The following is a 12,058-nucleotide window of genomic DNA, read 5'->3' on the forward strand; positions in this document are numbered from 1 at the left end:
CTCAAACTGCAGTTCGATGCTCTGAGCCGCGGATCTCCACCTGATCCGGATTTGAGCGCCTGATCAAAGCCGAGTACCACCTCCCTTCTGGTGGAGGCATTAATTACACAGCAGCCTGTTGGTTTGTGGTGATTTGACCACACGGTGGCGCTTCACGCCTAACAATTCCGCGGGTCGTGAGCGTATCGCTCAAGATTTGAAATTCAAACGGAAAGGGAAAAAGGCGTGCCCTCTTTCTCAGAATGACACAGATACCGCCACCGCCGGCGAGCACGGGGCTATTAGGGTTGGGGGGTGGGGGGTGAGCTGGGTTCGTTAACTGGTTGCCACACTGTAGGAAAAGCCTCAATTCTTGCTGATTTCCTCGGAACTAAGGGGAGGGTTCTGGTTTGAAATCAAAGGACACGGAATGCTATAATCAGAGCCTATTTTTCAGAATATTCTTACAACATTGCACCAACTCCACCTACAATGTAAAATGTCATTTACCAGCGAGGCAGATGAAAAAAAGTGGACCCACATGAGCCAGAGTCTTCACTTTCCTGGTAAAAGAAATTTTTCTGAAGGTACCACCTGACTCAAGACAGGTCTAAGCTTCTTCCAGAAAAAAGAGATGGGTTATTACCCACCATTTTTATTCTTTTCTTGGAGGCTGCATAGGACATGGGCCTGAGTTGCAATACCAGCTCTGTCGCTAACTGGTTTGGGCACCTCCAGGAAGCTACTTAACTTCTCTGTACCTTGATGTTGTCATCTTCTAAGGGGGGATAATAGAACCTCCTTTATAGGATTGTAGTAAGAGTGAATTAATATGAAGTGCAACCTGATGAAATTGCCAATATTCAACAGTCTTTGACCCAGAGAGCGGCGATTCCCTGTGGTGTGTCCTCGTGCTTTGGGTGGGGTGCACAGTGGGGCCTGATAGAGTGAGCTGTTACCTTGCAGCTGGTGTGACAAGAGGATAACAAGTGCTCGTGGTGAACATGTAGAAAATAAACCGCCCTATCTTCTGGAGAATTTTTTCCTGAAGATTCTTACTGACAGGTGACCCTGTTGTTCTGGGTGCTAAATTTCCGAATATGAAAATGTGCCTGAAAGCAGTCTGGCTCTAGATCACAAGCTGTGCCTTTAGCCAAGTCATCAGGACCACAAGCCACCTGTCAGTGAGGTATGAATCCCGTGAAGGGAGAAGACCAAGGCCAACCCAGTACCCCCAGTGATGTGAGTAAAATTGAACTCACTTTCATCTCTCCTCCACCGTCCAGACCTCCCTTTACTGTCCATGCAGAGCTTGCCTCTCCAAGAACACTCTGCGCCTTGGACTGACGTCTCTCCCCGTCCCTCTGATGTACACACAGGCAAATTGATCTCTTCTTCGTCTCCTTCCCTCTTCACAAGCCGGGTGAATACTCGCTGATCTCATTGGCCGAAGGAAGAGACGCTGTTTTCATTTTGGCAGAAGTTTTCAAAGCTGTAGTCAAAAATGGTGAGAATTTCAGACACCAGACAGGCCCGTGTGGGGGATAGTTTTGATCAGAAGGTTCTCTGGGTGCCTAGCAGTGGGGCCACATCCCACGTCATGGTTCCGCTGCTGTAGGCCTGGTGGGAAGCCGGTGGCAGCTCTGAAGCTGGGAAGCCTGAGGTGGGCTGGGAGCCACACACTGATGGTAGGCGTCCCCACCAAGAGGACGGCAGCCACGGTCCTAGACATGCCACAAACAAAAACCAGGGAGTGGTTATGTTTTATGAGAGAATGCTTTCTTCCCTGATGCTCTTTGCTTACACTCTCCCTCTCATTTCTTTACTCAAACTATAGAGATTTGCTCCAGGGACCTCCCTCTGGCACCTTGCCCTTCCCCCCGTCATAGGAAATATGTCTGTGTTTATGGACTTATGTCTAATGTGGGGAATGGTGTCCAACTCTTCAATTCACCAACCGTGGGTTAAAAGTTAAGCAGCCAGACACGGAAGAGAACATACTGTATGATTTGATTAACATGAAGTTCAAGAGCAAGCAAAACTAATCTAGAGAGACAGTCTTCAGAACGGGGCGGGGGGAGTGCTGACTGAGAAGGGGCGCAAGGGAACTTTCTGTGGTGATGGAGAGGTTCTGTTTATTACGCTGTGGCTTCACCGGTGTAGATTTATCAAAGTTCATGGAAACGCACCCTGAAGATTGATAAAGATAACAGTGAAAAATGTCCCTCAGAACAACGATTGCAGAATGGGCAGGAAGGCCCATCATGTCACAGAAGAGAGAAGGGAATTTCCATATACTGCAAGATCCTCGCTAGGCTGTCCGCGCGGTTGAAAAATATATAAAACGTCAGCCAATTTTCTAGACAGTTTCAAAATCCAGGGACGTTTTTTTCTTCATGCACACACTGCCTATGTCTTTTCAAATGTTTACAGAGTATTTACAAAAAGTAGTCCTTTGGGTGGCAGTTGTAATTAGGAAAACTGGCAGGGAAAATTAACACATACCATGAAAGAGGGCTAATTGCTCCACTGCCATATACAATATTATTATCAAATGGCATTCACCGAGGAATCCAATTGGTCCATACCAGCTCCATCTCATTGTTCTAGGGCAGATCCCCCCTTCCTCGTTACCCTGAGGATGAAGCTGCCACGGCCCACGAATGATATGCCATATGGTACTTAACATCAGAATCAAAATGAGCTTGCGCTTTTTGTGTGAGATGCTGAAATTTATTAGAACATCAGAAAGCCTCGTTTCTACCACGTTCCTGAGACCTGCCATCTGCTCCATGAGAAAGAAAATGGAGATTTTTTTTTTTTTTTTAACCATTTACTTATTGTGAAATGTGAGAGTGCTGGTGTGTTTCAAAAGCAGGGTTGGGGGCTGGGGGAGCGTGCATAAGAGAGAGCCAGAGCAAGCCCACTTGGCAGGGGAGAAAGAAGACTGTCAGCTGAATGGTGGCGAAGGCTTGGGAGGCATAATTATGGAAATCACCTATTCCAGAGCCTTTTTTCTCCTCCTGACCACATGTTCCTTCCACACAGGAACAGCACATGGAGAGGCCAGGTTTTGAGAATAAGCAAAGTCTCCATTTCAGACAGGAGGAAGGGAGTTCAAACAAGTACTGCTCTTTCTGAGTGTTAGGTGTCTTCACGGAGAGGGTAGTGCATGTAGACAGGAGGGTAACGGACAAGGGAGCCAAAAAGGCTAATGGATGGAGGGGGAAACAGGGCTTTCTAAGGGGATGAGCAGAAACGGGGGGAGGCGAGATGAGAGAGGGATCTGAATGGGGTTGGTGCAGGAGTACCTATTGAGTAGGGAGAAATCCTTCAACAAGTTGTTTGGAATTTTGCTCTGTGTGTTGGGTGTTGGTGCTACAGAGAAAAAGGCGCTTTGTCTTTAAGGAGGGCTTCTCAGAGGTCTGGGCACTCATTTCAGGGCAACGCCTCAGTCTCCGGCATTATCAGGGGCACGAGATGCTGCCTTGACCGGGAGTCCTTTGCGTCCACAGAGCACTGCAGTCCGGAGGGCTCACCTAGCCCCTTGATTTTTTTGTATTTATTTATCGTTACTGTTGTCCTTGCATCAAAGCTGGCACGTCTTTTGGAACTACCGCAGGCGACATTCCTGGGACCTGGTTAGTGGCTGGGTTCTCTGATCACAATACTCGGGAGACAGACCTCCAGCAAGTGCCTACCGGTGCCTGAAATGGAGCGGGGATGGGGAGGACGGTCTGAGGCCCAGGGAACTTCACATAATAATATTATAGACGCAAGTCCTCGTTACGGCAGGCCTTTCTTGGACCACATCCAAGGAGGTTTAATTAAAGAAGAAGTGAAGAGACCTCTCAGTAGGCAATCTCACCTACGAGGCAGTCTTCCAGCGAGATCCTGGGGGCATCCTCAAAGTCAAGGTCAGGGTTCTAGGAGTGCTCCAGGACCTGGTGCCCAGTGACTGGCCACCTGGGAGCACAGCCCATCCCGTCAGCCTCTCCACTCCCCAGGTGCTCATCATGGCGCCCTCACACAGGGAGGCGACCAACAGCTATCTGTCAAGTGAAAGGATGGATGACTTTTTAAAAACCTGCCGGGTTTCTGGAATCCTGGCCTCCCCCTTGAGCCAATCTAGGAAAGAACGCTTCGTACAGAGTCAGAGGCCAACCTCTCTGAGGAGGAGTTAGTGGGAGTGGGGGGCAAAGTGAGCTTCTGAATTTGCAGGGAAGTTAAGTGGGAAGCGATGATAAGCCCTGGGGGTCCAGCATGTTCGGGTGGTGCCTGTCCTCTGAGCCTTCTCCCACCGAGGGCAGCAAACTGGTGGGGCCGCCAGCCTCCCGGGTGCTCTGTGGGGCTCTGCGGGCTCCTGGCCCCAGGGCTCCATGCTGGCAGGATGGTGCTGCTGTTGTGTTGGCACCCTGGGGGGAAGTTCAGGTTTCAGGCTGAGCCCCAAGGGTTCGTTGGCCACGTTCAGCCCTGGGCCGCCTGGCTGCAGGTCCCATGTGGGGCAGCCTTGCTTTTTACTCCCTGGGCGGCTGAGGGCTCAATAGTTAGCTCCTTGCCTGGGGGCCGGTGATCAGCTTCTGATTTCCCTGTGGGCCGCCCAGACCTCTACAAGTCAGCCTTGTGGAGATGCTGGGGATTCTCCTGAAGGCTGACAGGACCGGCAGGGGCTCGATGCTCCACAGCGATTGCTAGGGCCTGAAGACAGCTGCTGCAGGAACATGGTAAGCGGCTCTCAGCATCCTCTGTCCTGACTTCCTCTCAGCTTCCGTTAGTCGATCACCTATTAATCAAAATGCATATTATCTAAAAGAACGGTTGTCATTTCCTCAGCACTTGCCATGTGCCAAGTGTCTCATAGAGACGATCTCATTTAATCCTTAACACAAACCTGTGAGGAGAGGACCATGCTCAGCCCCCTTTTGCAGATGGAGCAACTGAAGATGAATGAGATTTAGTGAAGGGCCAGGGTCAAACAGCTGGTCATATGTGGGGTCAGCAATCAACCCGTTTAGTCTGACTCCAGAACCATTACTCTGTGACCCCCCACAACAGTCCTCCGAAAGAGTAAGCTCTGTTATTTCCAGTTTGGCTTGTGAGCAGACTGGACTCAGAGACGTTAGGTCATTTACCCAAAGCCACACAGCTTTAAGGCACAGAGACAGGAGCCCGTCTGGCTCCAGAGCCCAGGTTATTTCCCCAAAGCCACATCCCCTCTCTGAGCTCACTGAGGCTGTATCATGTTATGGAACCCCATCCCCCAGCCAACGGATGGCAGACCCAGTGAGTAGGATTGGATACGGAGTGAGCAAAGTCATCTTTACAGCAGGAAGATTTAGCTAAACCTTAACAGTTTGGGACTTTTAAAGAAAGAAACAAACTGTTTCTTTTGAAGACTGGTGTTTCTCAGGGTGCCACAGCTACTACGCAAGTAGCCCCCAAAGATTTGGGTGCCACCTGCCAATGAGAGTCCCTACCTGCTTGATGATCTAACTAGTTTAATGGTGCTAGTTCCGTCATGTTAGAAAACTTGGTGTGTCATCCTTGCCCATTTCACCCAGGCCCTCAAGTGTGTAAGGAATGTGTTTTACCAAGAATCCCTGTGACCTGGTGTGTGAGAAGCTAATACAAACGCCTTCCAGCGTGTGCTCGACAAATCGTGCGGGACCAGCCCATCAGTTGCCTCTTTTTGCTCTCTCCAGGGGCAGAGAAAGCACCCTGATGGCAGCGCCCAGGACAAGGCATTCTTATCATCAGCAGAGGGTGAGAAGGCTGCCCTCTGACCTCTATGCTCAGGGCCCCCCAGTAATTAGCTATGCCACCGGCTTCAGGGACTAGTGAACGCCGAAGACCACATCCTGGGCCGCCTCTCTCACTGACCTTAAATTCATTGAACCCAGGTGCTTTATCCCATGTGGTTGTAACCCAGCAGCAGACCGCTGGGTTCTCTGTGCCTCAGTTTCCTCTGTCACACACTAGGAGGGTGTCACTGGTCACTTGGGGCTTAGGCAGTGGCCATGATGTTTTCATCTGACTCGACGCTCTTCTGCAGAAGTTGCTGGGATGAACAACTGTGATCTTCCTTACCATTGGATTGATTTTAAATGCCTGGAGGTTTTGAAAGATTTTCATGGGTTCAAACTTGAGGCTTCAATTCAGTATTTATTTACTCAATAAGAATTTATTAAATACCTGCTGTGCCAGGCACTGTCTTGGCATTTTAGTCAAAATATAGATAAATTACAGCTACTTCCTGACCCTGAGGAGCTTGGAATTTAGCAGAGGAGTGGGGAAAAAATTTATGCGTAAAAATAGAGTATATGTATCTACACATACATACACACCCATACCTATATTTATATGCGTGTGAGTATGGGTGCACGTGTGGATGGAGAGATATAGAGATAGAAAGGAAGAAAATATGTGTGTGTGTGTAATATTTTAACAAAACAGTCCTGTGGTGATGAGGACACAGAGGAGTGGAGAAGTGAGTCTGGGACGCAGAGAAGGGCAGCCAGTGTCTGGCGGAGGGAGAAAGGAAAGTTCTAGAGACAAGGTAGCAGTGGAGCTGAGACTAACAGGCGACTGTCTGTCAATTATACTTCAATTTAAAAAAAAAGGAGAAAGAAACATTTTGTGAGAAGTGCTGTCTGTGCTTGGCGAAGGGTGGAGGCATTCTGGGTGAGCCTGAGGCAGTGGGAGGAGGGGATCATGGGAACATTCAGACAGTTCTAGAGTGCTTTGAATGCCAGGTGGTCCTGTAAATGGGTCCCACCCAGGAGCAGGTAGAGCCAGGAAAAGCGGAGGAAGGGAAGAGGAGACGCAGCAAGGGACTAGAAATGCGTTCTGTTCTGGAAAGAGCCGCTGGGGTTTAGTCTCCCTCTGTCCTGTGAGCCTTGCTCTCTTTCCCTTTAAGAAATCTCCATATATGAAAATCCAAACCTATAAGGTACACCTTGAGCCTGATATTTGTGAGACAGAAGGATTCTTCGCTAGATGAAGATCATCTTTTTAAAACTGAGCTCCTTTGGTGCTTTCGAATGGAATCCAGTCCCCACATGCCCTCAGGTTCGGGGTCCCACGTTGTGGGAAGTGGGGTGACCTGTGTGGGTCGTACTGCCCTTCCCCAAGCAGAAGCATCCATGGACTCTCTTTTTTCATTTTAAAATGTTTTTAATCTGAAGGAGTAAAGAAGGGATGTCACAGATTAGTGAGCAAACCTGGTAGAAAGTTCTTTTTGCTAATCCTAGTGCTGTCTTTCTTGTTGGGTTTTTTCTTCCTTTATTTTCCTCCACTTTTTATGTCTTTCTCCACAAACACACCCATCCCTAGCTTCATTTTTGTAAAGAAAAGAAAATTGTCCTTTCACTGCCTTTTGGAATTGACATGAGGCGAGTGCCCTTGCTCACCCCCCAAAAAACACCCCCTTTGCCACTGTTGTGTTTTTCAACTCTTTGTTCTAACCAAACAGTTCCCTATTCTGGAGATGATTATAGTGAACCTCTCTAATTCTAATCCGATTTCAAATTTAGCTGTGCTTTCTCGGTGGCAATGACTGTTCCCCGAGTCAGGAACGAGCGCAGCCGTGAAACGAGTAAAGTCACGAGAAATAGGGAAAAGGTATCTTTCGTCTCCCCAAAAGGATGTCTCTGCACTTTTTTGGAGCCCCTTCAGATCATGATGACTGGGGATTTCAGGCTCCGTTACCCACATTTCCCCTCCGTTTGTGTTCTAGTATGGATTTATCAACACCTGTCTGCAGTCCCTTGTGACAGAGAAGTTTGCTGAAGTGACGTGGGAACAACTGAAGTGAGTATTTTAGGGGAAGACTAAGCCTCCGTCTTGTAGCTCGTCCGCCTCCAGGGTCTTCGAGGTGACGTGTTTTTATTAACTTTGTGATTAAGCCAGTTTGTTGACACTAAAGAGATCAGTTCAAGTACCTTACACATACCCACTCTGTACAGAAAAAGCCTGCTCTCCCCTGCCTGTCTTTAAGGAAGGTGTCAGGCTCAATTCCGAAAACCAGCTTTAAAACAAGGGCCCCGTGGGAGTAACACCCATGCTATTCTACCTTTTATTTCACGAGCGAATTCTTATTTGCTCTTTTTAATCGCAGAAGAGAAAGCAACTGTGTTGTCTCCATTGCACATAAATGCAGCTGCCGAGATCCCACGGGGGCGGGATATCCCTTTCGAATGTGGCCGGAATCCCTCCTTAGGCATCTTTAGTTGACTGTCGGAGCTTTCCCTCTGCCTCCGCTGGTGAACCCCTTACGCTGCCGTTTCCGTCTCCTGATCATCTCAGGTCTGATTCCTGAAGGCTTTGCTATCCCTCTGCTTTCTCGGAGACTCCCAGCCGTGAAATGTTAGAGGATGGGGCTGGAAGGGCCTCCAAGATCTCCTGGTCCTAAGAAAAGGGAGGAATTTAAAAATATGGAAAAATGATTAGCTTTCTCAGTTGATCAATGATATGCAAATGAAAACAATTGGGCATGGTGTTGCCCGTTAAATCTCCAAAAAATTTAAGTGATAATAACCAATTCTGCTTAAGATGCAGCAAAATGGGTAATTGCTGATGGTATGGTAAATTAGCACAGCCCTTTTGGAAAGCAATTTGACAACATGTACCAAAAGCTAGGAAAATGATGAAATCTTTTGAATAGTAATTCCATTCTAGAGAATTTATTCCCTTAGAAACACACATACCTATATACAACATATATGTATATATATGCAAAAATATGTAATGTAGCTTTATGTTTATAAATAATAAAAGAAAAAATTGCGTATAATATCCAAGAACAAACCAACAGACAAGTGGATGGCAAAAGAAATATGCGTCATTATCTGTGATGATTGCAAAGATCATGAAGCAACCTATAAAATTTTATGACAATATTAAGTAAAAAAACAAACAAATGAATGCCCCCCCCAACAAGATACAAACGTACATAGTTACTGGGTAAATCATACAAATAAAAATAGAGAAAGACCAAAATAATAGTTAACAGTAATTGAATTAGAAAGATGAAATGCTGAATGACTGACTTTTTTTCCATATCTGTCAAATTTTCTATATGTTTTCACTGCTTTTGTAATGTAAAAATAGCTTAAAATGCTAGTGTAAAGTTTCCCTCAGCCCCTCTTGCCCCATTTCACAAACTGATGGTCAGAGCTGGGAGTGCAGGCGACTGGAGGTTACATGAGGAGGAGCGGAGCTGGCCCCACAGCCTCAGCCCCGCTCCGCACCTTGTCACAGCAGCCAACTGTCACACGTATGAGCCCTGACTGCCTCATTCTAGGGAAAGGCAGCCCCTGGCCATTTCCATAGCATCTCTGCAGTAATTCACTTAGAGTGACATAAACTCAGGTGGGAAAAAGGAGGTTTGGCGTCATGGAGGCAAAGAATACTCTTTTCCAAATATTTCAAGGAGGAAAGCTGGATCATCACGATAAGAGAAAGCCTGGACTGTTGGGCCCTTGAGCCATCACCTGGCTCAGATCGCCTCATTTTACAGGTGAGAAAACTGAGGCCCAGAGAGGTTAAGTGAAATAATGGAAATAACCAGAAGTAGCCTGAGCACTTAGCCCTGAGTGGAGGTAAAACAACGAGGTGTTCCGTCTGCCTGTGACAGGCCACTGAGACGCACTATTTAAAGATGGCCTCTTGCGCTCCCCTGCATTACGAAGCAGATGCAGCATGACCAGCTCCCAGGACCCTGACTGGGGGAGATTGTCAACATACCTTTGCAAAGCCAGGAAAGAATAGCTTTCCATGTACAAGTAGACGGAAGAAGCTTTTAGCATTTTGTATTCTTGGTGTAACCTCACCGAAAGGAATGGTCCATTTTGCTTCCTGCCCCCAGAGGGGCCGTCCACACAGCATTCCCAAACAAACAGGAAGCCCTGGAGTCCACAGGAAGCCCAAGGTGACGAGGACTTTTGAACAAGGAGTGTGAAAGGGTGCAAGGGAATCAGAGAAACAGGTCTGGGATCAGAGAACCCAGTGGGGCTGTATCCTGAGTCTGTGTGGCCAGTTTTTACCTCTTTAATCTGAAGCACCAATTATCTGCTTAATTGAGTCTCACAGGGTGTGTGTGTCTACAGAGCACTGGACACCTATGCGATTGCACTGGAAATGCACCTTTAAACCAAAGGCGAAGCCCATCTGACAGGCTCAACCAGCTATAAAAACTGCATCGTATTAAACTAGTTAAAAAAAAAAAAAAAACTGGTGCAGAAAACTCAATGTATAAAACACAAATTAAGGCAAGATTATTTGCTGTGTAAAAGGATTTGCCTCAGGCTGCATTTAAGTAACAAGTTCCCTGGTGCTTTTAAAATAGAGTTTTAGCTGAAAAAGAAAAACCTATCAATTCCTACACAAATTTTAAGAAGAAACGATTAGGCAAAATGAAGTATGTCTCCAGACTTTCTGACATAAATTTTATTTTATGTGAAATAATCAGAAACAGATGTTTCTCCTCCTTTGCCTGCATTGTTTATTTCCCTCTCATATAACCTAGATTTATAGATTTCTAATTATGAACCACTCTCTTATAACCTCCTGGCTAAAATCTTTGTCAAGACCTAACAAGGAGAAGCAGCTAATAGATTGGAAGAGTAAGGCCCCTGGAGTCAGATAAACCTTTACATTTTGCCTGGATCATTAACTAGCTGTTTGACTTGGGCAAGTTTATTTATTCAACAAATATTTCTTTACTTCCTAGTATGTGCCAAACAGAATTCCTGGCACCGGTAAGAGTGTGAAGGGCTAGACGAGGGCTCTGTTATCTGGGAACATGTCTGCTAACGTTGGGGGCAGACAATAAACAAGTAAATAAAAAAAATCTTTCAGATTGTGCCAAGTGCTATAAAAATATAGGGTACTTGGTAGTGACCAGGGAGAGGAGATGTCAGTTTCCCCAAGGTAGTCAGAAAAGGCCTCTCTGCGAAGGTGATATTTGAGCTGATAGGCAGGAAGGGGTCAGCTTTGAGTCAGGGAAAGATATGTGTTATAGGCAGAGAGAACAGCAAGTGCAAAGGTCCTGAGGTGGGACTGAGTTTGGTGAATTTGAGACCCAGAAGAAAATTCAATGTGACTGGTGTACTATGAGAGTCTGGTAGGAGATGAAAGGGGAGAAGTCATTAAGGATCAGAATAGATAGATGCATAAAAGATGGAAAAGAGTTGAAATTGTATTCCAACTGCAGTGGGTTACTGAGGTTTCTGAGCCTTGGTGTCCTCACTTGTAAGTGGGGATAACAATAGTCTTTGTGTCATCTACTCGTGGGGATTGAGATGACTAATATAGGTGAAGGGCCTGGCACTTTGGGTGAGGACCTTAGTCCAGGATTCTGCTTTCAAAGATCAGCAATTCACTATGTGAACTAAAATTTAAAGGAGTTAGTAGAAGGATGCAGGGGACTCACAGAGCTCAACTGTGGAAAGCACCAAGAGACCTCAGAGGTGACGGAAGAGCAGTAGGCCTCTCTCCATTTCTGTCTCTCCTCATATTTACTCTGTTTTCCTAGCTCTCTCTGCAAGTCTCTTAATTTCTATTTCTCCCAAACTTTTCTGTATGCTTTTTCAATTCAAGGGATCCCCATCCTCTGATTGGCTCAGTTTCTTGGTGCCTTCATTCCAGATGCCTGAGACAGAGGATTTGATGGGCCGACTTTGGTCAGGTGCCCATACCTAGCCCAATCAAGTGGACTTTGAAAAGTAGGGTCCCAAAAAAGAGGTTATGAGTAGAGCCGCCATGATTGGCGTCTTCTCCACTATATAAACACATGCGTGAAGAAGAGATGAGTGGCTGGAGGATTTATGTATGAATGAATGAAAGATGAATAAATGAATGGTAAATGGACCAATGACTACCGAGCCCAAACCAATCCGTTTAGGAGGGAGGTGGCTGGGATTACATGACTTCTCTCTGTGTTCTTAACCAGAGGTTCACGGACGGACTTGAGAGGGTCTGAGAACCTCTGAAATCATCTATGAAAATGTATACACGTGGCCGTGTGTGTTTTCTGGGGAGAGAGTCCATGGTATTCATCAGAATCTCCAAGAGCTCTATG

The 12,058-nt window shown here is 46.6% G+C and overlaps 1 protein-coding gene across 1 annotated transcript in view; it reads left to right on the top strand.

Moving 5' to 3' along the window:
* The first annotated feature begins 1,575 nt into the window (after positions 1–1,575).
* The window catches only part of LOC100054420 (guanylate cyclase soluble subunit beta-2-like), a 69,248-nt gene continuing 58,765 nt past the window's right edge, over positions 1,576–12,058 (top strand). The window contains exons 1-2 of the mRNA XM_070239688.1: positions 1,576–1,667; positions 7,715–7,788. Of these exons, the coding sequence (XP_070095789.1) occupies positions 1,665–1,667; positions 7,715–7,788 (77 nt within the window). The 5' untranslated portion in view covers positions 1,576–1,664. The remainder of the gene's footprint in view (positions 1,668–7,714; positions 7,789–12,058) is intronic.

This window comes from Equus caballus, chromosome 17 (genome assembly GCF_041296265.1).
Source record: "Equus caballus isolate H_3958 breed thoroughbred chromosome 17, TB-T2T, whole genome shotgun sequence".
Lineage (NCBI taxonomy): Eukaryota > Metazoa > Chordata > Mammalia > Perissodactyla > Equidae > Equus > Equus caballus.